The sequence below is a fragment of the Procambarus clarkii genome, chromosome 64, assembly GCF_040958095.1.
Source record: "Procambarus clarkii isolate CNS0578487 chromosome 64, FALCON_Pclarkii_2.0, whole genome shotgun sequence".
Lineage (NCBI taxonomy): Eukaryota > Metazoa > Arthropoda > Malacostraca > Decapoda > Cambaridae > Procambarus > Procambarus clarkii.
In genome coordinates, this window is record NC_091213.1 from 17,529,595 (window position 1) to 17,556,414 (window position 26,820).

Below are 26,820 nucleotides of genomic sequence, written 5' to 3' on the forward strand. Positions count from 1 at the left end.
TGGGCTCACCAGAATTCAGAAGAGACAGGGAAGAAGAGAGGATAAACGGGTCAAGAAGGCGACCTCAGGTGTTCGTCAGTACATCACCCCAAAAGGAATGACGACAATTGAAATCACCCAGCAGAAGCACAGGCTCTGGCAAAGAGTCCAGTAGGTGTTTCAGATCAGGAAGAGAAAGTGGGTCACTCTGGGGGAGATAAATGGAACAAACTGTGTACCATTTCCCCACATAGATATGAGCAGCAGAGAAAGGAATAGCCACGAAAGCAACTAGGACGAGCACCATGCATCGGCTCCTGGAGACAGACACAAAGGGGCGAAAACTGCGAAATCAGAAGTTGGAGTTCAAGGAAATTGGCGTAATAACCTCGAACGTTCTATTGAAAAATAGACATCGATGAGAAGAGAAAGGACAACAACAGAGAACAAGGAAGAAACAAAGGCGAAAGAGCAACATAGCACGTTAAAGAAGATCAGGGTCGGGATAAGGGTCAGCAAAGTCAGGGTTAAGGGACATGGGTAAACTGAGCAAAGACGGATGGAAGGAAGCGGGAGAACAGACCAGAGGTGGACGGGCGGGGTCTGGAGGAGGAGGATCAGGAGGAGGAAGAGGAGGAGGAGACAACCGAGAGGAGCAGTCAAGGGGGAGTAGAAAGAGGGGAGCGCACCTTAGCAAGGGCATCAACCGAGAGGGAAGCGGGGGCCAAAGAAACCTCCATAACAGGAACAGGGGGCGCAACCACCGAAATGGGAGGGGAAGGAGCGATAGAATCAGTAGTTGGGGCCGAGGAAGAAAGCGAAGCCTTCTTACCAGGCGGGGAGGAGGAAGGGGAGGAGCCAGGCTTACGCTTCTGACTTAAACAGACCGTCGTCCCAGCAACTACATACTGGGCAACGGTTTCCAGCATCTCAACAGAAGCTGAGCGAGCAACCCGTTCTCGCAAATTTAATAAGTCAATATTGACTTATTAAATATGCGCATAGGTGACACACTTAACATAATAGTTTCCCTTGAAAAGCTTCATAGAAAACACCGACCTTGCCTAACCTACTTAGTATGTTAAGATAAGCATCTTATTGCTTCGTAATTACAATTATTACCTAACCTATACCTATAATAGGTTAAGTAACAATTGTAATTACGAAGCTATAAGATGCTTACTTTAACATACTAAGCAGGTTAGGTAAGGTCGGTGTTTTCTATGAAGCTTTTCAAGGGAAACTATTATGTTTAGTATGTCACCTATGCACGCAACTAATAAGTCAATATTGACTTATTAAATTTGCGAGAACGGGTTGGAACGAGAGCACACACGACGGCTGTTAGGAGAGCGATGGACATCAGCCCGCACCGACAGGCAGTGGGGAGGTTATCTTGAGATGATTTCAGGGCTTTTTAGTGTCCCCGCGGCCCGGTCCTCGACCAGGCCTCCACCCCCAGGAAGCAGCCCGTGACAGCTGACTAACACCCAGGTACCTATTTTACTGATTGGTAACAGGGGAATAGGGTGAAAAACTCTGCCCATTGTTTCTCGCCAGCGCCTGGGATCGAACCCAGGACCACAGGATCACAAGTCCAGTGTGTTGTCCGCTCGGCCGACCGGCTCTTGGGAGAGTCAAGAGACGGAGGAGAAGGATGGGAAGGGGGATCAGAGGGAGACGAGGAAGAAGACACAGGAGACATGACAGACCGGGTAGAAAGAAGGGGAACCCCAGACAGAGGTTCAGGAGAGGGACCCTTTGGGACATGACTCAAAGGAACAAAAGAGGGGGGCAGAGGGGGTATCAGGGTCCAAGGCCCAGAAACGGTTGCGAGTCTGAGGAAGGTGGGAAGGATGAGGAGAGGAAGAGCGCAACACACGAGCGTATGAGACGTTAGCATCAGGCGGGAGCCGGTGAACCTGGCGCCTTGCTTCAGGAAAAGATAAACGCTCCCGGTGCTTCAAGTTGAGGACAGCTGGCTCAAGCTTGTAATGGATACACGCACGGGAGGAGGTAGGATGGGCCTCACCGCAGTTGAGGCAGCGAGCCTGGGGAGAAGTGCACTCCGACTGTGTGGGGGGCGAAGGTCACTAAGGACAGAGAGAGACAGTCCCAGAGCAGCGGAGGGCACAATGCCCGAACCTCCAGCATTTGTTACAGAGCCGAGGAGAAGGACTGTACTCCTGGACAGAGCACCTGGCACCGGCAAGAATGACAGAGGGTGGAAGGGTCCTACCATCAAAGGTAATCTGCACAACCCGAAGGGGTTGACGGCGACGACCACGAGGGGGACGAGTAAGCGAGTCTACTTGGAGGACAGAATGGCCTTGGGCATCAAGGATATGTCGAATATCATCGTGGCAGTCCTGCAGATTCCGAACACCGGTCGCAACATGGAGCGGGAGGAGAATAGTGCCAACACTGGCATTCAACCGAGCATTCTTTGAGACCCGAACAAGGATCTCGCCAAGGCAGGATAAGGCAGCCAAGTGGGAAGCTGCCTCCTGAGGAGCAGCAACAACGACACGTGTACTGAGACGAGTGGGTTTGAAGGTAACAGGTTGAAGGATCCACGGAATCAACAAAATGCCGATGGAGGGAGAAATCGTCAGGAGGCATAGAATCAAGAGGGAGTACGAGAAGGAATCAAGCGAGTGCGGCCATGGTGCAGACGGCGTTGAGAACCCCCAGAGAGAGGGGTTAAAGGCGCAGTAGTCACAAAGAGACTTAGCTGCGTCAGAGAACAAAGTGGTCACCACTGGGGGCGTGAGGTTCGACACAACTACAGAGGGAGGGGAGCTGGGAGAAGAAGTCAGGAGGGTCAAAGGAGGAGCAAGGTCGGGCCCCAACGCAGCGGGGGCTACAGAGCCCAGTCTTCCAGTACAGGCCGACTCGGGGGCTTGGTCGCCCACCCCATGAGCATGAGAGGGTACAACAGAAACATTCAACGACATAAATACGAAGAGTGACAAATTCATACACAAATGTGCCCCCATAGCCACCATGGAGCCACAATTAGAGGTAGGACACCCAACAGGATGCTATCGCCGATCATGCCGGGGCCCCCTAGGGGTGCGTCGTGAGTATACGCCCCACAAATGCCACCTTAAGAACCATCAGTCCGTCGAGATCGGGTTCAGCGACGGAAGGGGGATTGACAATAAAAGGTTCCCCTCGCTCGAGATGTTGGGTACTACAGTTCTACGGGTGCAAGAGTATGCCTCCTCAAGCACCCGGGCGTCAAAATAGAAGAAGTCCAAAGGAATAACCAAAACAAGCATAAGGTCAGCAGGAAACGACAAGCAGATAGGAGAAGAGGGGGAGAAAAACGAAACAGAATGAAAAGGAAAAGTCGTTCAGCAAAATTAGAGAGCAGGAGCACAAGGCCACAGAAGGACAGAGGACTGTCCCAAGGAGCATCACACTCTGGCAGCCGCCCACCAAGCCCCGCTCACGACAACAACGAGCTGAACAGGGAGGGGGAAGGCAGGTGTATAGAGACAGCTTAACCCCCGCATGAACAACTAGGCAAGTACACACACACCCTACATACACTTGAGGATGGAGGGGGGGGGGGGCGCACAACACTTGAACACGGATGGTGTAGTAACAATTGGGCGAGAGAAAATATATTATACATTTAATTTGATTACACCCCCCTCCCATTTCCGAATGTCAGTGTTAGAAATGCGTAGTAGGTGCTATGTTTATCACAAAGGAAGGCCAAGCAATAAATATTCTACCATGAAGTACTCTTGGCACTTTGAAGAACACAGCATCGAGGCAGTATGATCTTTTCCAACAGCATAATTGAGCTAGTGAAACACGCCCATTAATCAAGACATTTACCTGTACAGGGACCTCTGAGGTGGTGCTATGAACCATATAAGGTAAGGTAATTATCAAAAGAAGGCACCAAACCGGGAAGGCTATGTAGCACCATCAAAGTGCGAAATAATCAGAGGGTGCTAAATATCACCAAGAATGCCAATACGAGAACAAAAACGCACAAGGCGAACGATATCAAAAGTATCCGATTCACCTAGAATTTTATCGAGGGACAAGTGACCGCGAGGGACGGTCGGAAAGTAAGACATGCTCGTCATGGAAGTCAGGACATTCAACAAGGATATGCACAACTGTAAGAGGGTTAATGCAATTCGGACAATAAGGAGCCGGCAGGCGCTCCATTAAGTGACCGTGGGTTAAGCGAGTATGGCCAACCCGCAGCCGTGATATAGCAGTTTCCCATCGCCGGTTACGGTGGTAGGAGGAAGGCCGCGGGAACACACTACGTTTGAAAGTACGAAGCTTGTTTCTAACCACAGAGGACCAACAACTCTGCCAACGCGCAAGGTTGGAGGAATGAATAACAGGATAAAAATCGGAATAAGGAATACCTTTACGGGAGATGGGACAAGAACGGATAGTTTCCTTAGCGGCAGCATCCGCACGCTCATTGAAAGAAACCCCAATATGGCTGGGAACCCAGCAAAACTCTACCAATTTAAATTTACTAGAAATAAGAAACGGCAAATTTTGAATCTCGATGACCACCGGATGGACAGGATAAAAGGACCCTAGAGCCATGAAGGCACTACGAGTCAACTACAACCACAAAGGAGGAATGATAATGAGAAAGCAAAAGACGGAGAGCATAGAGAATAGCATAAAGTTGTGCTGTAAAGACGCTAGCCTCCGAAGGGAGGCGACACATAAAAGTACGGTCAGGAAAAATAACCAAGTAGCCCACACCGTCCGCAGACTTAGACCCATCGGTGAAGATGGAAATAGAGTGATAGTGCGAAGAAAAGTGCTCAAGGAAGAGGCTTTTCAGAATTGTAAGAGGGGTAAAGGCTTTAGTAATACAAGTCAAGGACGTACAAAACTTGGGAAGGGGGACTCTCCACAAAAGCAAGGAAGGAACAATATGAGGAGAAACATTAGAAATATGAACAGAAAAAGAATCCTGTAAGTGAGATAACCGGACAGAAAGAGGGAGACGAAGAGGAACACGAGCTACAGGAGGAGGAAAAGTCAAAGCACGACAAAGGCGAGAGGAAGGATGTTGTAAGGACCGCGCAATATAGCGAAGACAGTAGCGATCACGGCGGTCCTGGAGAGAGAAAGCCAGTGTCAACATTCAAACTGAGGCCGGGAGTCGAACGGAAGGCACCAGAGCCGAGACAACCCAGTATGGTGCAAAGCATCAAGACGGCAAAGAGTAGAAGAAGCAGAAGAGTATGCAGGGCAACCATAATCGAGTTTAGACAGGACGAGAGAGGAGTGCAAATAGAGGAGCGTGCGCCTATCCGCTACCCAAGAAGTATGGGACAAAACCTTAAGTTGGTTAAGGGCCTTAGAGCATTAAACTCGGAGGTAAGAGATATGGGCTGACCAAGACAAACGAGTGTCAAAGACCAACCCCAAAAGATTTGCGGAATCCCTGTACACAAGGGGATGACCATAAAGCGACAAAGAGGGACTTAGAACGACATGCTTCCGAGTAAAAGTCATAGCACAAGTCTTAGACGCAGAGAACTTGAAGTCGTGATCGGTGGCCCAAGACGACACGGCATCAATCTCAAGTTGAAGCCGCCATTGAAGAAGAGGCGAATCATCACTCCGACAGCAAAGGGTAAGATCATCAACATAGAGAGTGGAGAAGACGCCAGAAGGAAGAGAGGAAAGTAGACCGTTGAGGGCAACTAGATAAAGAGTAGTGCTCAGAACACTACCCTGGGGTACACCCTCATACCGCCGAAAAGAGGCAGAGAGAGTGGTACCAAGCCGCACACGAAAGGAACGACGAGAGAAGAAGCTCTTGAGGAAGAGAGGGAGGTTCCCACGAAGGCCAAAAGAATGAAGTTGAGACAGAATATGATACCGCCAGGTAGTGTCGTAAGCCTTTTCCAGGTCAAAAAGGATGGCAACAACGGAGGTCTTCGCAGCAAAAGCAGTACGAATATAGACCTCCAAGTTCACCAGGACATTTGTTGTGCTGCGGCAATTGCGAAAACCAAATTGAGAAGGAGAGAGGTGGCGATAGTGTTCTAAGAACCACATCAAACGAACGTTAACCATACGTTCAAAGAGCTTGAAGACAACTCGTGAGGGAAATAAGGCGGAAGTCCTTGGTGGATGACCCGAGAGACCCTGGTTTCCGAACAGGGAGGACAGCAGCATGGAGCCAGTCTTCAGGGACTGACGACGACTTCCAGACCCGATTGTACAGACTCGGTAAATACCGAGACGTGCACGGAGGGAGATGGCGAAGCATTTCATAATGAATGCCATCGGAGCCGGCTGCCGTAGAACCGCAAAGGGCTAGGGCAGACTGAAGCTCAGAGAGAAGAGATTATAGGGAAGGTGAAGATAAGTTGGGAAATTTAAAGGATGAGATTCAAGAATAGGCTTACGAAGAAGGAAGGATTGGGGAAGATGAGAACCAGAACTAATAGAGGAAAAATGGGAACCCAGTTCGGTCGTGACCTGCAATGCGTTTGCCACAAGAGCACCATGGAGGTAAAGGACCGGTGAGACATCGGGAACGAACTTACCCACAATCTTGCGGATACACTTCCAGACCAGTGGGAGAGGAGTTTCGGACGTAACGGAGGAGACATAAGACGCCCAGCAAGCACGTTTAGCCGCACGGATGGCCCTACGGGCCACCACTCGCGCCTTCTAAAACAAAAGAAAAGACTCAACTGTCTGCCGGCGGTGACGTCTCATACTGGCTGCACGCTTACAGCGGACAGCCCGAGCACAGTCCACATTCCACCTGGGAAGCACTTCCGCGTTCCCCGAGAGGAATAGAGTGGAGAGTAGCGTCAAAGAGAGTGTCACGAAAAAGAAGGAGGGTGCGAGGGAGAGGCAGAACGGAGAGGTCGGAAATAGTAGCAGGGAGAGTAACGAGGCGCCAGTCAGCCTCTTCAAACCGCCACCTAGGGAAGGAGAGAAGAGGGCAAAAAGAGAAAAAAGTAACAACGATAGGAAAATGGTCACTGCCATGGAGATCATCAAGGACCCGCCACCAGAAATCTAATGAAAGGGATGACGAGCACAGAAAGATCGAGACAAAGAGTGAGTCCGAGAGTCCAAACGAGTGGGCTCACCAGAATTAAGAAGGGACAGGGAAGAGGAGAGGATGAAAGGTTCAAGGAGTCGACCCCGGGTGTTTGTCAGCACATCACCCCAAAGTGCATGACAATTGAAGTCACCCAGCAGGAGCACAGGTTCCGACAAGGAGTCTAGGTGGTGTTTAAGATCGGGAAGAGAAAGTGGGACTGGGGGGGGGGGGGGGGGGAGATAAATAGAACAAACCGTGTACCATCTGCGCACAAAGACACGGGCGGCAGAACAGTGGAGAGGCGAGGAAAAAAGTAAGTAGACAAAGGGAACATCGGAGCGAATCAAGAGCAGAAGAATTATTGGGGGGGGGGGGGAAGAATAGCCACGGAAGCGACCAGGATTAGCATCAAGCATCGAGTCCTGGAAACAGACAAGGGGGAAAAAAATGAAATGAGAAGTTGGAGGTCAAGGAAATTTGCGTAAAATCCACGGGTGTTCCATTGAAGAAAAGACATCAGCAAAGAGAGGAGAGCAACAGAGAGCAAAGAAGAAACAAAGGTGAAGAAGGAACACTGCACGCTAAAATAGCACAGGGTCAGGACCAGGGTCAGCGAAGTCGGGGTTAGGGGGCATGGGTAAATTGAGAAAAGGAGGGAAAGAAGCGGGAGGACAGTCCCGAGGTGGACGAGCAGGGTCTGGAAAAGGAGGGGCAGAAAGAGGGGAGCGCACCTCAGCAAGGGCAGTAACCGAGATGGAACCAGGGGGCTAAAGAAACCCCCACAGTAGGAACAGGCGGCTCCTCCACCGAAGCAGGAGGAAAAGGAACGATAGAATCAGAGATAGGGGGTGAAGAAGAAAGCAAAGCCTTCTTACCGACCAGGGAGGAGGAGGGAGAGGAGCCAGGTTTCCGCTTCTGACTCAAAGACGCACGCGTCCGAGCAGCAATGTACTGGGCAACAGACTCCAGCATCTCGATAGGAGAAAAGCGGGAGCGAACAACACTACCATCAGGAGAGCGATGGACATCGGCCCACACAGTCAGGCGGCATGGAGAGCCAAGAGACACAGGAGAATGACGGGAAGGAGGACCAGAGGGAGAGGAAAAAGAAGACACAGGAGACGTGACAGACTGGGTAGAAAGAAGGGGAGCCCTAGACAGAGACCCAGGACGGGGACCCTTCGGGACAGAACGGAGGAAAACAGGGGAGGTGGTGGTGGGCGTGTCCGGGTCCAAGGCTTTGAAACAGTTTTGAGAGTGAGGAAGGCGGGAAGGAAGAGGAAGAGCGCACCACGCAAGCATAGGAGGCACCAGCGAAAGAGGGGATGAAATGAACTTTGCGCCGAGCCTCAGGAAAAGAAACGGTCCCAGTGCTTCAAGTTGAGGTCAGCCGCCTCAAGTTTGTAACGAACACGTACTGGAGAAGGTAGGGTGGGCCTCACCGCAATTGAGGCAGCGGGCCTGGGGAGAAGTGCACTCCAACCTAGAGTGACCCTCGCTGCCACACAGGGGACAGAGAGAGAGGACTAGAGCATTTGAGGGCACCATGCCCAAAGCTCCAGTACTTACTGCAGAGCCGAGGAGATGGAATATACTCCTGAACAGAGCATCTAGCACCAGCAAGAATGACAGAGTGGAAGAATCCTACTATCAAAGGTAACCTTCACAACCCGAAAAGGCAGATGGTGATGACCACGAGGGGGACGAGTAAATATCCACCTGGAGGACAGAATGACCCTGGGCCTCGAGGATATGCTTGATATCCTCTTAGCAGTCCTTGAGATCCCTAACACCAGTCGCAACATGGTGTGGGAGGTTATCTCGAGATGATTTCGGGGATTTTTTTTTTTTTTTTTTTTTTTTTTTTTTAGTGTCCCCGTAGCCCGGTCCTCGACCAGGCCTCAACCCCCAGGAAGCAGCCTGTGACAGCTAACAAACACCCAGGTACCTATTTTACTGCTAGGTAACAGGGGCATAGGGTGAAAAACTCTGCCCATTGTTTCTCGCCAGCACCTGGGATCGAACCCAGGACCACAGGATCACAAGTACAGCGTACTGTGAGCTCGGCCGACCGGCTCTAGAAAGCTGGGGAGGAGAACAGTGCAAACACTGGCATTCAACCAAGCGTTCTTCGAGACCCGAACAAGGGTCTCGCCAAGGCAGGATAAGGCGGCCAAGCGGGTGGCCGCATCCTGAGGAGCAGCAACGACACTGGTGCCAAGGTGAGTGGGGTTGAAGGTGACAGGCATCCACGGAATCGACAAGATGCCCAAGGGAAAAATCGTCAGGAGTAGTTTAATCCAAAGGTTGGAAAAGAACTTGGTCCACATAGCAGGACCAAACAAAGCATGAAACGAATTACGATGGGAAGGGAGCATACGAGATCGGCCGTGGCGGGGACGGCAATGAGAACCCTTAGAGAGACGGGTCAAAAGGTGCAGTAGTTACAAGAAGAGATGGAGCCGTGCAAGGGGACGAGAAGGCCACCACAGCAGGCTTGGGGCTCGACCCAACCACAGAGGGAGGGGAGCAGGGAGGAAGAGTCCAGTCTGGGCCTAAACCGGGTCCTGTAGCAGGGGCTACAGATCCCGGTCTTCCCGGACAGTCCTACTCAGGGGCCTGGTCGCCCACCCAATGAGCCTGGGTAAGAGAAGTCGAGTCGTCATCCTTACAGCAAACCAATATATATAACGGATGGGACCTGGAACCAAGGGACACCACCTACCAGGGCAGCCAGGGAGGATGAGCGCGGGCCAGTGCAGGAAGGGTGCGACATCCCCAGCGGTGCTCCCCCTTTTCAACAGGGGAGTCCTACTTCGTTCATTCTTCCACACTTGTGGAAAGACCCCAGTCCCACTATCACCCCAGCCTGGACACCCAACCATCCACCCAGGGCGGCCTCTCACAGGCGACCCCTCCAGCAGGTGGTCCGATGGCTCAAGGCCCCTACATGGTGCCCTTCAGCACGTTCACCACTTAGAGGGGGAGCGCAGGCAACCCACACCGGTCCCAGGGAGGTGTACACGAGCCCCTCACCACGGCAAGTAGGCACCACGGAGGAGTAAGCAAGTAATTATCAAAAGAAGGCACCAAACCGGGAAGGCTATGTAGCACCATCAAATGTGCGGAATAATCAGAGGGCGCTAAATATCACCAAGGATGCCAATACGAGAACAAAAACTCATAAGGCAAATGATATCCAAAGTATCCGAGCCACCAAGAATTCTATTTAGGGACAGGTGACCGCGAGGGGCGGTCGGAAAGCAAGACACGCTCGTCCTGGAAGTCAGGACATTCAAGAAGGACATGCACGACCGTAAGAGGGACAATGCAACTAGGACAATAAGGAGCAGGGCGGCGCTCCATCAAGTGACCATGGGTTAAGCGAGTATGGCCAATACGCAACCTCGCCAGAGCCGTTTCCCCACCGCCGGTTACGGTGGAAGGAGGACGGCCACTAGGAAACAACATTTAAGAGTACGTAGCTTGTTACCAATAACAGACAACCAAGAAGCCTGCCAACGGGCAAGGACTGAGGAATGGATAACCGGGTAAAAGTCTGAATACGGAATGCCTTTACGAGAGATGGGACAAGAGCGGACAGCTTCCTTGGCGGCAGCATCCGCACGCTCATTTAAAGACACACCAATATGGCTGGGAACCCAACAAAACTCAACCGACATAAATTTACTGTGAACGAGAAACGGCCAATGCTGGATCTCGACAACTACTGGATGAACCGGATTAAAGGACCCGAGAGCCATGAGGGCACTACGAGAGTCTACAACAACCACAAAGGAAGACTGACAATGAGAAAGCAGGAGACGAAGAGCAGAGAAAATAGCATAAAGCTCCGCTGTAAAGATGCTAGTCTCCGGAGATTAGCGACACGTATAAGTGTGATCAGGAAAAACAGAAGCCAACACCGTCCGCAGACTTAGACCCATCGGTGAAGACAAACGGAGCGGGAGTGAGAAGAAAAGTGCAAGGAAAAGGCATTTTAGAACCGTAGGAGGGGTAAAAGCTTTAGTGATGCGGGTCAAGGAATGTACAAAACCACGGAAGAGAAACTCTCCACGGGGACCACGGAGGGGCGTGAACCATGTAGTCTACCTGGACAAGAATCTAACCTTGTGACAAAGAGGGACAGGTGCCCCCGGGTCTGTCTATCGGTCTTCCTTCCCCACCTCCAACCTCAGTCTTTCCCCATAAACTTTTCACCATTTATTGTTCTATATGATGATGTAGTTATAATTATGCACGATTATTCTGAAAAATTCTGGTCAAGTTCATGGAACGATAAACCCATTTACTTTAAGTGGGTCATTAGTTGTTGCAACACGAGTCCGTCTTACTTGGGAAGGGGGGGGCTACCTTGCCACCACAGATGCCATCTTACCAAGTCACCACATTACGTAGAAAGGACAAGACAATCTTTCGGCCTGCGAGATACATTAGAGGAAGCATTGTGTAGCTTCAGGCTTTCAAAGGTGTAAGTGAGAACTCATAACCACCCCCACCAACAGCTGTGCAACACGGGTAACTAATGCTACAGGAACACTGTGGGTTAGACACTTGTCTAACCCTATCTGTCCCACTTGTAACGTCAACCCGAGATACCGAGTTGTGAGCCTAGTTGACTTATGTTCATGCCTGCTAATGGTTCATCAAGTATATGGCATCCTACAATCTCTTCGTCACCGTACCAACGTAGGTTACAGAATTAGCTATCCGGGTTTATCTAGAACTAAATTTAGCATCCGGGCCCTCCCCCCTCCCACTAACCCTCGCCAGAGGAACACGGTTTGAAGACCGTTTTCAGTTAACATGCATATCCTTATATTATACCAGTTCAATTAGGAATTATATAGAGTTATGACAGCAGTGTTCAGTTAATTTGAAAGGAGGTACTTTTGAACCTTCAGACATCAGCACGTTACTCATGGCATCCAAGTCCGATGGAAGAGAATAACCTACAAACAATTTGTAACTTAAGCCATTTTCTTGAGTAGTGTCCAACATTGTTGAAAAATTATACAAACTAATTAGTCTTAAAGCAAGATCATCCTTTCCACCTCTAAAAGGTTGTGGCATTAAAGACCTAGAGTATATGTAAATTTATGTATATTTACAAGTTATGCAAGAATTAATAAAAGCAGCGAGTTTACCCTTCATAATTAGTGCCATTGTTGGTCGATTTCATTAAAAGTTAGAATATGGAGAAGGCACGACTGAAGTCTCACAAATGACGGGCTTATCGTGGTAGCAAGCAATGTCGTGCCACTTAATGCCGTCGTTGTAGAAGTTCTTCATCACCGCCAAGCAGTCTTCGTTTCCCTCGCGGTTGTCTGGTTGTGGTTGACCTTTCCTGTTTACGAGAACTAAATTAGTTAACCGAACTATGAGAGTTCTATGCCATCATTATACAGGAGGGACAGCAGAATATTCACAACTCCGGGAAACTTTACCACATACCCTCCAGTATGGGACCACTTATTGTAAGTCACCAAGCTTCCCGACAGCCACCGCCAGACGCCATAACCTCGTATGTTGCCGCCAGTCCAGAAGAACTTTACTGGATCTGAAGTTGGGGAAAAAAAATAAATTAAATCTGCATTATTTTAACCCTCCTCCCCCAGCCTTAAGAAACCTAAAGTTTTTATAACCCTTAAGAAATCCGCATACCAGTGAAACACGTGCATTCACGTTCACTTTACAGAAAAAGTAATAAAGGTACGTACGTCTATCAATGATGTCTGTAATGAAGTCATCAATATCTTTAGATTCTATACTGACAAGTCTGAAGTCTCTGCCAAGGCCTGAACAATAGGAATTGCCTTGATCCCAACTGAAGGTGGCCTGGGTTCTGCACCAGGAGAAGTGGTACCCGCGGCTTTTGTAAGTGGCGTGTACCTGTGGGGTGCCAAGTTAGTTTAACTTGGCATTACGCATCCTTTTTGCAAGTAGTAGTAAATAAAGTAATTTATTATACGTACCAGAGCAGAGGAGTGGCCACAGAGGTTCAGGGGCGACTGTGCAGGTAGTGGAGGAGAAGACTGAACCAGAGGCGGTTGTGGCAAGAATTGGGGAAATGCCACTTGTGACTGGAAGACCTGCGGCTGGATTTCAAAGGTTTGGGGAAGGTTGAACTGATTAATGAGTAAAGGCTGTAAGCGAGGCTGAACAGGGAAGACCTGCTGAACTGGGAGGGTGTTCCCAATGTGCAAATTCCTTACAAACTCTTTTTGTGCTCTAGCTGTATTTGGTAGAGGTAAAGCTATGCGTTGGATTTGTTGGTCAGTAAGAGATTCTCCTCCGTGACCGAAGTATTGACCCAAACTTCCACCAACACTCAACATAAACATCCATATTGTAATCATCCTAGAAAGAACAAGACAAACATTAAACCGAGAAGAGTAAAACAAGCAAATACTGAGCCTAAATAAACAATAAAACAACGTCTACTTATGTTAGTACTTGAATATCTCTACAGCCGATGCACGAGCGACTCCAACTGTGGTGAGTGTGGCCTGCCCGCCCCTTTTATCACCATAGCTCAAGCAAGAACGGGCTCTAATTGGCCGATATTCTAGCCTAGAGTCACACTATTGGCTAACCTGTTCATGGTTTTAAAACTATTGATTCAAATGTCACTAATAATTGGCTAACGGTCAACTGAACATTTTATGAAAACAAATGAGCTTGATATGAACAACTGATAAAATCCAAGTTGATTTATAAATCATGTTAAGGAATTATTTATTGTAAAATAACAATTCCGTTTTAATAAATAAGCAGAAAATTTAATTTATAACGTGTTAGTAAAACCGATCGACTAAAATCGTAACTACAAGCCGCAAGTAATTAACACACACTCACACACACACAGAGGACAATATTTTTATTTCCAAACACATGATATAATTTTGTTGTATTGGTTAAAAAAAATACAGGTGGTGAGATATTGTTTCAGAAATAAGGTGTTCAAAGGTCCCAATCTTATGGTATTGTGCGACTCCTTCCGAAATCGGGGGATTTACAGGGCTTGTGCAATTGGAGACCTTTTCCTTGTTAAATCAATATTATAAAATAATATAGAAACTGTTGGCGAACTTTCTAAGGCTTGTTTTGGGTCGGGATGTGTTGTGTAGAAACGTTGTGTTTACGTAACCGAGAATAATGTTTTGGCTTCATTGATTAATTTGGATTTGTCCGAGGCCTTTGATAGAGTTGATCTTGAGTTTGTTTACCAGGTTTTGCGTAGGGTAGGTGTGGCTGAGGGTGTTATTTCCAGGATGAAGATGCTGTATCGTGAGTGTAGGAGTAGTGTCTGTATCAACGGGTTACTGAGAGCTTCCTTTGCCATTGAGAGATCAGTTCGGCAGGGATGCCCAATTTCAATGGTGCTGTGTATGTTGTTTCAGAAACCACTATTTGGCGGTGAAGAGGAGTGCATTGATAGTGCCACCATCCCTGCCAAATTCGTTGTTTCTTCCGATTCTTGTGTATACTGATGACACCATGGTGTTCGTATAGAAGGAGGACTCTGTGTTGGCTGCCCTGTATGTGTTTGTAGCGAGTAATCCTTATACTCGCTCCATTATCTCCTTATCTTAATGGCATAACTAATTAGCACTAACTACACAAGCTATAATCCTATCCCTAATTACAGGTAACAGTTTTCACATCCTCCCATCCTAGTAGAGAAAGGTGAGGGGTAGTCACCAAATATAAGGAAGCGATATGAGAATAGACAAAACACACAACAGGGAGGTGGGAGACATCTCCCGTCACGCAGGGTGCAGTCGCACCTCCACAGATCTCCAGTATCATCTATTGATACTGGAAATGGCTCAAAAGGGCCACCACTTATGGGCTATTCATGCCCAAGCCACCTTTTGGGTGGCTTAATCTTCTCTCTCTCTCTCTCGTGTTTGTCCACCATCTGGTCACCATTTGGTCCGGGAGACATCTCCCGTCACGCTGGGTGCAGTCGCACCTCCACAGATCTCCAGTATCATCTATTGATGCTGGTGATGGCTCAAAAAGGCCACCACTTACGAGCTATTCATGCCCGTGCCACCTTTTGGGTGGCTTCATCTTCATCTTAACACATTCACAAGGGAGACATCTCCCGTCATGCAGGGTGCATTCGCACCTCCACAGATCTCCAGTATCAGCTCTTGATACTGGTAATGGCTTAAAATGGCCACCACTTACGGGCTATTTATGCCCGTGCCACCTTTTGGGTTGCTTCATCTTCACACATTCATAAGGGAGACATCTCCAGTCGCGCTGGGTGCAGTCGCACCTCCACAGATCTCCAGTATCATCTATTGATACTGGTGATGGCTCAAAAGGGCCACCACTTACGAGCTTTTCATGCCCGTGCCACCTTTTGGGTGGATTCATCTTCATCTTAACACATTCACAAGGGAGACATCTCCCGTCATGCAGGGTGCATTCGCACCTCCACAGATCTCCAGTATCAGCTCTTGATACTGGTAATGGCTTAAAAGGGCCACCACTTACGGGCTATTCATGCCCGTGCCACCTTTTGGGTGGCTTAATCTTCATCAATCAATCAATAGACAAAAGTAGAGTTTCCAGTCAAGAATGTAGCACTCGGCATAGGCAGTTCTAATCGTATCCAAGACGTTACAGCTTCGACAGAGAACAGGCAGCAGACTAGGACCGCATTGAGCTTCAACGCTCTCCCACATAGAGCTCCACGACTCCGGCCACACTCATCTCTCTGCTCAGCTCCAAGCTCCGTCTCAACGTCTACGACACTGCTGTATCCAGGACTACTAAATATGAAACTCACTAAACACTGCGTATATAATCTACCCAACAACGTAACATAATCGTACGTTACATGTTTAAAGTGGTGATGGGTGGAGACGTATGATGGGGCTTGGTCGATGGACTTCTAATCGACTAATTTAATTACCACTAAGAGTGTTCGCCAAGCTCTGGGCGGAGGTGGAAATGTCGCCTGTCAGCTCCTGGTTTGCTGACCAGTGGTAGTTTTTGTGTGTGAGCGAACCCTTGGGGCCGTAGCTGCTGGAGGGATGGCGGCCCCCCCCCCTCCCCCCTGTGAAGCAGAGAGATACCATTGGCCTAGAATTTACTGGCCCAATGTCTTACCCGGCAGTTGAGGTGGTGATAATTGACATGTTGCGGGTGGATGTGGCGTCTGTGTGCGGCGTTCAACTTGTATCCGGGCATCGAGCTGTTGTGAAATTCTGCACTACGGCTGTGCATTGTGCCTTTGTGGACCGCTATGACGGAAGGACATTTACTCTGCCTGAGGGTGGTGGTTCGGTGGAAGTGTCGGACAGGTGCAGTGAGACTACCTATGTGGCAGTTCATGGTGCTCCTTTTGAGTTCCCTGACTCTCTTCTCCAGCATAACTTTACCCGGTATGGGCGGGTCTTGAGTGTCCGAATGAATGCAGTCTCCTCCAGACGGTGGAAGGGTATCCCGAATGGGACCCGCACTGTGGCGCTGCGCTTGAAGGACTCCATCCCTTCGTCTCTCCAGCTTCTGGGGTTCATGGTATGCGTGTTCTATGGGGGTCAGCCCCGGACGTGTTTCCGGTGCGGATTCTCGGGCCATCAGGCTGCGGGATGTGATGCGAGCCGGGTCGGGCCTGTGAACCTCTTCAGGGAGGAGGACTTTCCCCCATTGGCAGTCCCGGACCTGTCGGAAGGTGCTGCTGTGGAAAGTGTTACTTTCCAGTCCTCTGGTGCCACGTTGCCGGTCTCTGATGCCAGCCTCGATGTGGCTTTGGGTGTCAGAGTGCATCCCCGGATTCCGCACCTCAGCCTCCCCTTCCTGCCTCGTCTCCAGACGAGTCTCCAGTTGTGACTCCTGTGGTGTGTGGTCTCGTGACTCCGGACGTCGAAGCTGCGCCTCGGCCTGTACTGTCTCCGGCAGCTGTGTCTTCGACCCGTGTCGACGTGCACGCTGTGATGTCTCCTGCGGTGTGTGGTCCTGTTCCCCGGGTTGTTGAGGCTGCAATGTTGAGTGATCGTGCGCTGCGGGGAGTTACACGGGCAACCAGCGGTTCTGCTACGGTGCTTCCTAGTGGAGGTGATAGTTCCGACGATCTGCGACCTGTGTCCAAGCGTTCGCGGCAAGCTTTGAGTCTGTCTCCGCCTCTTAATGCGGCCTGGGCCGACGTCGGGGAATTTGAGGACTCCGGGAGTTCGTCTTCTTGGGATGGTGATGTGTGCGACGCTGTTGGAGTGCCTGCGGCTCCTGTGGGTCGTGTTGCAGCAGTGATGGGTCCTGTGGTGGGATTGTCGCCTGGCCCTGGTCCGGTGTCTTCTCTGGCTGCCTCCGCGTCACCGGTTGCTGGTTCCCCGGGTTGGGAGGTTGTGGCACCGGCCAAGTTTACGACAAAGGGTAGGGGCTTGGTGCCGGTTCTTACAAATGCTTCTGTTCCGGCGGCCTTCGTGCCTCTGGCGTCCATGTCTGTGCCTTCCACGCCTTTGCCCTCTGCTCAGTCGTCCTTTGTTACTCCGTCCCCTGTGGTGTCTGCCCCTGCACCATCGCCCTCTGTGATTGTGTCCCCTGCGACTCTGCCCGCTCTGTTGCCGGCCTGTGTCCGGCCGACTCCTGTGCTTCAGTCCCGTGTGGTTCCACCGTCTGTATCAAAGCCCTCTGTGCGGCCTCTTCCCGTGCCAACCGTCTCCGTGGTGGAGGGCGCCGAGCTGGATGTTCCTGACTTCATGCATCGACCGCGTGGGTCACGTTAACGCGCCTATGGAATTGTGGGCACAGTGGGATGCCTACAGGAAGAAGTACCCGCGTCGTTTCTATCCGGATAAATATGAAGATGATTGACTGTGTGTGTGGTTCTTGCTTTGTGTTGCTTTATTTCTTTCGTTGTTTTGTTGAGCTATGTGATACGGGTTCCTTTTTTTATCCTGTTTTCTTACCTAGCTGGGTTATAATGCTCTAGTGTTTTTTCTTTTTTAATGTATTTCATTGTTACCTATGTGTAAGATTCCATTTTTGTTTATGCTTATTTACGATTTGTTCTATTATCTGTGTCCTATTTACTGTGTTCTATGTTCCAATGTGGGTTTGTGTTATACCGATTCTTTATTTCATATTTTTTATTTTGATATTTTACTATGTAATGCACATGTGTTCTGTTTCCTTTGGTCTATGTACTGTGCTGTGTATTGCTTTGTTGTATTCCCTTGCTATTTTCCTGCATTTTATTTACTATGTTGTATTTCCAGTGTTATATTGCCATGTTCTGTTAATGTGTTTTCGATTCTGTGGTGTGTTGTCTGTTGTTGTGTGGTGTGGCGCATGGTGGGTGTGTTTTGTGTTTGTGTTATCTTGAGGTTATCTTGAGATGATTTCGGGGCTGTTTAGTGTCCCCGCGGCCCGGTCCTCGACCAGGCCTCCACCCCCAGGAAGCAGCCCGTGACAGCTGACTAACACCCAGGTACCTATTTTACTGCTAGGTAACAGGGGCATAGGGTGAAAGAAACTCTGCCCATTGTTTCTCGCCGGCGCCTGGGATCGAACCCAGGACCACAGGATCACAAGTCCAGCGTGCTGTCCTCTCGGCCGACCGGCTCCGGTGTTAGTTTGTGTTATTGTGTATATGTGTATTCCTTGTTTATATTTTACCCTTGGTTTTATTGTGCTCTTTGTGCGCTTTTGTCATTACTGAGGCTTTTGGCACGCCCCATCTGGGTAGTGCTGCTTTGTTTGTGTGTGTGTGTTCTGTTGAGTTTTATGTTATTCTTTGTTTTCACTTTTGTGTTATGTTGATCTGTGTTACGTGTTATGTGTTGTTGTTATTCTGCGTTCTTTGTTCTTCTGTGGTTTCCTGTTATATGGTTACTGTACGCTGTTATTGCTCTGTTTAAAAAAAACAAAGAAAAAACAAAACAAAATACACCTTCACTCGTCACGGTAGTCTGAGGTAGTTGGCTTTCTTGTTTTATGGCAGTGTTAGTGTAGTGTCAAGCCTTTGTTCTCATGTTTATTATTATTAACATGAATAAACTGTTATAATTTATGTAAGAAACTTATATTAGTTATAAATTTCTAAATAAACAATTATACCAATTTTTTTTTTAAATTTAGTTTTTAAAAAAAAAAAATAACATTTCTTAAAATTATTTAGAGACAAAAAATTGACTTTTTTGCCAAAATTATCTACAGGACTTGTTCAGTGTCACGAAGAACTACCGAAGGAGCCTTGTATGGTCTGGTGTCTGATGAGCTGACACACTAGTTAACGGAAGTATATATCGGAGTTCTACAGAGCTCTGAAATTGTTTTTCTCTTCATTTAAAATAAACAAAACATAAATACATATAGAAGAACATATATTCAAAACATCTGCACATGTAAAATTACAAAAAACATTACAGTGTTAAACAAACAAAGCCAGAAAACCTTGACAACATCAGAAACAGTAAAAATGCCAATACAACCACAGCATGACAATAAGCTAATGCCACCACAGAACGACAATAAGCCAATACTACCAAAGCAAGACAATAAACCAATAATAACAGCACAGCTTGAAAGTAAGTTAATACCACCACAGCATGACAATAAGCTAATACCACCACAGCATGACAATAAGCCCTTACTACCACAGCGTTACAATAAGTAGATACCACCACTGAATGACAGTAAGCCAATCCCACAGAAGCATGAAAATAAGCCAATAAGAGCACAGCATGACAATAAGCCAATACCAGCACAGCATGACAATAAGCCAATACCACCACAGCATGAGAATAAGCCAATACCAGCACAGCATGACAATAAGCCAATACCATCACAGCATGATAATAAGCCAATACCCGCACAGCATGACAATAAGCTAATAACAGCACAGCATGACAATAAGCCAATAACAGCACAGCATGACAATAAGCCAATAAGAGCATTACATGACAATAAGCCAATAACACGACAGCATGAAAATAAGCCAATACTAGCATAGCATGATGATTAGCCTATACCACCACAGCATGAAAATAAGCCAATAACAGCACAGCATGACAATAAGCCAATACAACCACAGCATGACAATAAACCAATACCACCACAGCATGACAATATGCCAATACCATCACAGCATGACAATAAGCCAATAAGAGCACTACATGACAATAAGCCAATAACACCACAACATGAAAATAAGCCAATAACACCACAACATGAAAATAAGCCAATAACAGCACAGCATGATGATAAGCCTATACCTGTGGTGTTAAGTCTTCTGTGTATGATGATGTGGGCGACGTTCTTGGAGTGCCTGCGGCTCTTGTGGGCCGTGTTGCAGCGGTGGTGGGTCCTGGGGTGGAATTGTCGCCTGGCCCTGGTCCGCTGTCTTCTCCGGCTGCCTCTGCATCCCTGGTTGTTGGTTCCTCGAGTTGGGAGGTTGTGACACCAGCCGAGGTTGCGTAAGAGGGAGGGAACTTGGTGCTGGTTCTTAAGAAAGATTCTGTGATTCTGAAAGGTCTGTGCCTTCCGCTCATCTGCCCTCGGCGATGGCAACCGCTGCGTGGCTGCCCTCTGCTCCGCCGTCCTTTATTACTCCGCCCCCTGTGGTTTCGTGGTTTCAGCCCCTGCACCATCGCCTTCAATGATTGTGTACCCTGCGACTCTGCCCGTTATGTTGCCGCCCTGTGTCCAGCTGGCCCCTTTGCTTCAGTCCCGTGCGGTTCCACTGTCTGTACCGAAGAGCTCTGTGCGGCTCTTCCTGTGACTTCTGCCCCCGTGGTGGAGGGTGCCGAGCTGGATGTTACTGACTTCATGCATCGACCGCGAGGATCACGTAGTCACGTTAACGCGTCTGCAGAATTTTGGGCTCAGTGGGATGCCTACAGGAAGAAGTACCCGCGTCATTTCTATCCGAATAAATATGATGATGATTAACTTTGTATGTGGCTCTTGCTTTGTGTTGCTTTATTTATTTATTTGTTTTGATGAGTTATTTGATACGGTTTTTTTTATCTGTTTTCTTACCTAGTTATTGCTGGGTTATAATGCTATTCTCATATCGAATTTGGCAGGGATGGTGGCACTATCAATGCACTCCTCTTCACCGCCAAATAGTGGTTTCTGAAACAACATACACAGCACCATTGAAATTGGGCATCCCTGCCGAACTGATCTCTCAATGGCAAAGGAAGCTCTCAGTAACCCGTTGATTCAGACACTACTCCTACAAACACGATACAGCATCTTCATCCTGGAAATAACACCCTCAGCCACTCCCACCCTACGCAAAACCTGGTAAACAAACTCAAGATCAACTCTATCAAAGGCCTCGGACAAATCCAAATTAATCAATGAAGCCAAAATATTATTCTCGGTTACGTAAACACAACGTTCCTACACAACACATCCCGACCCAAAACAAGCCTTAGAAAGTTCGCCAAGAGTTTCGATATTATTTTATAATATTGATTTAACAAGGAAAAGGTCTCCAATTGCACAAGTCCTGTAAATCCCCCGATTTCGGAAGGAGTCGCACAATACCATAAGATTGGGACCTTTGAACACCTTATTTCTGAAACAATATCTCACCACCTGTATTTTTTTTAACCAATACAACAAAATTATATCATGTGTTTGGAAATAAAAATATTGTCCTCTGTGTGTGTGTGAGTGTGTGTTAATTACTTGCGGCTTGTAGTTACGATTTTTGTCGATCGGTTTTACTAACACGTTATAAATGAAATTTTCTGCTTATTTATTAAAACGGAATTGTTATTTTACAATAAATAATTCCTTAACATGATTTATAAATCAACTTGGATTTTATCAGTTGTTCATATCAAGCTCATTTGTTTTCATGAAATGATCAGTTGACCGTTAGCCAATTATTAGTGACATTTGAATCAATAGTTTTAAAACCATGAACAGGTTAGCCAATAGTGTGACTCTAGGCTAGAATATCGGCCAATTAGCGCCCGTTCATGCTTGAGCTATGGTGATAAAAGGGGCGGGCAGGCCACACTCACCACAGTTGGAGTCGCTCGTGCATCGGCTGTAGAGATATTCAAGTACTAACATAAGTAGACGTTGTTTTATTGTGTATTTAGGCTCGGTATTTGCTTGTTTTACTCTTCTCGATTTAATGTTTGTCTTGTTCTTTCTAGGATGATTACAATATGGATGTTCATGTTGAGTGTTGGTGTAAGTTTGGGTCAATACTTCGGTCACGGAGGAGAATCTCTTACTGACCAACAAAACCAACGCATAGCTTTACCTTTTCCAAATATAGCTAGAGCACAAAACGAGTTTGTAAGGAACTTGCACATTGGGAACACCCTCCCAGTTCAGCAGGTCTTCCCTGTTCAGCCTCGCTTACAGCCTTTACTCATTAATCAGTTCAACCTTCCCCAAAACTTTGAAATCCAGCCGCAGGTCTTCCAGTCACCACAAGTGGCATTTCCCCAATTCTTGCCACAACCGCCTCTGGTTCAGTCTTCTCCTCCACTACCTGCACAGTCGCCCCTGAACCTCTGTGGCCACTCCTCTGCTCTAGTACGTATAATAAATTACTTTATTTACTACTACTTGCAAAAATGATGCGTAATGGTAAGTTAAACTGTAACTTGGCACCCCACAGGTACACGCCACTTACAAAAGCCGCGGGTACCACTTCTCCTGGTGCAGAACCCAGGCCACCTTCAGTTGGGATCAAGGCAATTCCTATTGTTCAGGCCTTGGCAGAGACTTCAGACTTGTCAGTATAGAATCTAAAGATATTGATGACTTCATTACAGACATCATTGATAGACGTACGTACCTTTATTACTTTTTCTGTAAAGTGAACGTGAATGCACGTGTTTCACTGGTATGTGAATTTCTTAAGGGTTATAAAAACTTTAGGTTTCTTAAGGCTGGGGGAGGAGGGTTAAAAAAAAAAAATATGCAGGTTGTTAATTAATATTTTCCCAACTTCAGATCCAGTAAAGTTCTTCTGGACTGGCGGCAACAAAAGAGGTTATGGCGTCTGGCGGTGGCTGTCGGGAAGCTTGGTCACTTACAACAAGTGGTCCCATACGGGAGGGTATGTGGTAAAGTTTCCCGGAGTTGTGAATATTCTGCTGTCCCTCCTGTATAATGATGGCATACAACTCTCATAGTTCGGTTAACTAATTTAGTTCTCGTAAACAGGAAAGGTCAACCACAACCAGACAACCGCGAGGGAAACGAAGACTGCTTGGCGGTGATGAAGAACTTCTACAACGACGGCATTAAGTGGCACGACATTGCTTGCTACCACGATAAGCCCGTCATTTGTGAGACTTCAGTCTTGCCTTCTCCTTATTCTAACTTTTAATAGAATCGACCAACACTGGCACTAATTATGAAGGGTAAACTCGCTGCTTTTATTATTGCATAACTTGTAAATATACATAAATTTACATCTACTCTAGGTCTTTCATGCCACAACCTTTTAGAGGTGGAAAGGATGATCTTGCTTTAAGACTAATTAGTTTGTATACTTTTTCAACAATGTTGATTACTATTCAAGAAAATGGCTTGAGTTCCAAATTTTTTGTAGGTTTCTTTCTCTTCCATCGGACTTAGATGCCATGAGTAACTTGCTGATGTATGAAGGTTCAAAAGTACCTCCTTTCAAATTAACTGAACACTGCTGTCATAACTCTATAGAATTAGTAATTGGACTGGTATAATATAAGGATATGCATGTTAACTGAAAACAGTCTTAAACCGTGTTCCTCTGGCGAGGGTTAGTGGGAGCGGGGAGGGCCCGGATGCTACTTTTTGTTCTAGATAAACCCGGATAGCTAATTCTGTAACCTATATTGGTACAGTGACGAAGAGATTGTATGATGCCATATACTTGATGAACCATTAGCAGGCATGAATATAAGTAAACTAGGCTCGCAACTCGGTATCTCGGGTTGACCGTTTAAAAGTAGGACAGATAGGGTTAGACACGTGTCTCCCTAGTGTTCCTGTAGCATTAGTTACCCGGGTGTTGCACAGTTTTGGAGGGGGTGTGGTGGGGGGGGGGTTATGAGTCCTCACTTGCACCTTTGAAAGCCTGAAGTTACACAATGCTTCCTCCAATGTATCACACACACACACACACACGCAGGCCAATAGATGGTCTTGCCCTTTCAACGTAATGTGGTGACTTGGTAAGATGGCATCAGTGCTGGCGAGGTAGGCCCTCCCCCCATCCCAAGTAAAACGGACTCATGTTGCAACAACTAATGACCCACTTAGAGTAAATGGGTTTATCGTTCCATGGACTTGACCCGAATTTTTCAGATTAATCACGCATAATTATAACTACATCATAATGTAGAACAATAAATGGTGAAAAGTTTATGGGGAAAGACTGAGGTTGGAGGTGGGGAAGGAAGACAGATGGACAGACCCGGGGAAACCTGTCCCTCTTTGTCACAAGGTTAGATTCTTGTCCAGGTAGACTACATGGTTCACACCCCTCTGTGGTGCCTCTTTGCTGTGGTGAGGGGCTCCCGTACACCTCCGCGGGACCGGTGTGGGTTGCCTTTGCCCCCTGTCTTTGATGCTGCACTCCACTCTATTCCTCGCTCTTCCTCTCTGGGAACGCGGAAGTGCGTTCCCTGGTGGAATTTGGACTGTGCTCGGGCTGTCCGCTGTAAGCGTGCAGCCTGGAAGAGACATCGCCGCCGGCAGACGATCGAGTCTTTTCTTTTGTTTCGGAAGGCGAGTGCGGTGGCCCGTAGGACCATCCGTGCGGCTAAACGTGCTTGCTAGGAGTCTTGTCTACACCGTTACGTCCGAAACTCCTCTTCCACTGGTCTGGAAGCATATCTGCAAGATTGCGGGCAAGTTCGTTCCCGATGTCTGGCCGGTCATTCGCCTTCATGGTGCTCCTGTGGCGGACCCGTTGCAGATTGCGACCGAACTGGGTTCCCATTTCTCTTCTCTTAGTTCTGGTTCTAGTCTCCCCCAATCCTTCCTTAAGCCTCTCCTTGAATCTCCTCTAAATTTCTGTACTTACCTTCACCTTCCCTATAATGATCCCTTCTCTCTCTCTGAACTTCAATCTGCCCTAGCCCTTTGTGGTTCTACGGCAGCGGGCTCAGATGGCATTAATTATGAAATGCTTCGCCATCCCCCTCCGTGCACGTCTCGGTATTTAGAGTCTGTACAATCGGGGTCTGGGAGTCGTCGTCAGTCCCTGAAGACTGGCTCGATGCTGCTGTCCTCCCTGTTCGGAAACCAGGGTCTCTCGGGTCATCCACCAAGGACTTGCGCCTTATTGCCCTCACGAGTTGTCTGCAAGCTCTTTGAACGTATAGTTAACGTTCGTTTGATGTGGTTCTTAGAACACTATCACCACCTCTCCCCTTCTCAATTTGGTTTTAGCAAGTGTCGCAGCACAACGGATGTCCTGGTGAACTTGGAGGTCTATATTCGTACTGCTTTTGCTGCGAAGACCTCCGTTGTTGCCGTCCTTTTTGACCTGGAAAAGGCTTAAGACACTACCTGGCGGTATCATATTGTCTCGACTTCATTCTTTTGGCCTTTGTGGGAACCTCCCTCTTCCTCCAGAGCTTCCTCTCTCGTCGTTCCTTTCGTGTGCGGCTTGGTACTGCTCTCTCTGCCTCTTTTCAGCAGTATGAGGGTGTACCCCAGGGTAGTGTTCTGAGCACTACTCTTTTTCTAGTTGCCCTCAACGGTCTTCTTTCCTCTCTTCCTTCTGGCGTCTTCCCTGCTCTGTTGATGATCTTGCCCTTTTCTGTCGGGGTGATGATTCCCCTCTCCTTCAACAGCGGCTTCAACTTGAGATTGATGCCGTGTCGTCTTGGGCCACCAATCATGGCTTAAAGTTCTCTGCATCTAAGACTTGTGCTATGACTTTTACTCGAAAGCATGTCGTTCTTCGTCCCTTTTTGTCGCTTTATGGTCATCCCATTGTGTACAGGGATTCTGCGAAGCTTTTGGGGTTAGACACTCGTTTGTCTTGGTCAGCCCATATCTCTTACCTCAGGGTTTAAAGCTCCAAGGCCCTTAACCTCAAGGTTTTGTCCCATACTTCTTGGGGAGCGGATAGGCGCACGCTCCTCTATTTGCACTCCTCTCTCTCGTCCTGTCTAAACTCGATTATGGTTGCCCTGCATACTCTTCTGCTTCTCCTTCTACTCTACGCTGTCTTGATGCCTTGCATCATACTGGGTTGCGTCTCGGCTCTGGTGCCTTTCGACTCCCGCCCTTAGTTCGTATGTTGACACTGGCTTTCTCTCTCTTCAGGACCGCCGTGATCGCTACTGTCTTCGCTATCTTGCACGGTCCTTCCAACATCCTTCCTCTCGCCTCTGTCGTGCATTGCCTTTTCCTCCTGTGGTTCCTGTTCCTCTTCATTGCCTCCCATTTTCTGTCCGGTTATCTCGCTTACAGGATTCTCTTTCTGTTCGTATTTCTAATGTTTCTCCTCGTATTGTTCCTTCCTTACCTCCGTGGAGAGTCCCCCTTCCCAAGTTTTGTACGTCCTTGACTTGTATTACTAAAGCCTTTACCCCTCCTACAATTCTGAAAAGCCTCTTCCTTGAGCACTTCTTCGCACTCCTACTCTATTTCCATCTTCACTGATGGGTCTAAGTCTGCGGACGGTGTGGGCTACTGTTGTTTTTCCTGACCGTACTTATGTGTCGCCTCCCTTCGGAGGCTAGCCTCTTTACGGCAGAACTTTATGCTATTCTCTATGCTCTTCGTCTCTTGCTTTCTCGTTC

At 47.9% G+C, this 26,820-nt stretch overlaps 2 protein-coding genes across 2 annotated transcripts; one reads left to right on the top strand and one right to left on the bottom strand.

Annotated features, from left to right (window-relative positions):
- Positions 1–12,160: 12,160 nt before the first annotated feature.
- Positions 12,161–13,653, bottom strand: LOC123769082 (E-selectin-like). The gene is made up of 5 exons (XM_045760037.2): positions 13,532–13,653; positions 13,051–13,435; positions 12,796–12,967; positions 12,530–12,635; positions 12,161–12,422 (listed from the first exon to the last, which is right to left on the bottom strand). The coding sequence occupies exons 2-5, from the start codon at positions 13,432–13,434 to the stop codon at positions 12,257–12,259; spliced, it is 828 nt and encodes a 275-aa protein (XP_045615993.2). The 5' UTR covers position 13,435; positions 13,532–13,653; the 3' UTR covers positions 12,161–12,256.
- An 8,345-nt stretch (positions 13,654–21,998) lies between these two features.
- Positions 21,999–23,497, top strand: LOC123769099 (E-selectin-like). Its single transcript, XM_045760050.2, has 5 exons — positions 21,999–22,119; positions 22,216–22,603; positions 22,689–22,860; positions 23,027–23,132; positions 23,240–23,497. The coding sequence occupies exons 2-5, from the start codon at positions 22,217–22,219 to the stop codon at positions 23,403–23,405; spliced, it is 831 nt and encodes a 276-aa protein (XP_045616006.1). The 5' UTR covers positions 21,999–22,119; position 22,216; the 3' UTR covers positions 23,406–23,497.
- The last annotated feature ends 3,323 nt before the right edge of the window (positions 23,498–26,820 follow it).

What these genes read in the sequence shown, in the direction of transcription:
- LOC123769099 (XM_045760050.2), top strand. Translation starts at nt 22,217, where the DNA reads ATGATTACAATATGGATGTTCATGTTGAGTGTTGGTGTAAGTTTGGGT. An exon ending in GTGGCCACTCCTCTGCTCTA is followed by an intron (nt 22,604 to 22,688) that starts GTACGTATAATA and finishes GGCACCCCACAG; the next exon opens with GTACACGCCACTTACAAAAG. An exon ending in AAGTGGTCCCATACGGGAGG is followed by an intron (nt 23,133 to 23,239) that starts GTATGTGGTAAA and finishes TCTCGTAAACAG; the next exon opens with GAAAGGTCAACCACAACCAG.
- LOC123769082 (XM_045760037.2), bottom strand. Translation starts at nt 13,434, where the DNA reads ATGATTACAATATGGATGTTTATGTTGAGTGTTGGTGGAAGTTTGGGT. An exon ending in GTGGCCACTCCTCTGCTCTG is followed by an intron (nt 12,968 to 13,050) that starts GTACGTATAATA and finishes GGCACCCCACAG; the next exon opens with GTACACGCCACTTACAAAAG. An exon ending in AAGTGGTCCCATACTGGAGG is followed by an intron (nt 12,423 to 12,529) that starts GTATGTGGTAAA and finishes TCTCGTAAACAG; the next exon opens with GAAAGGTCAACCACAACCAG.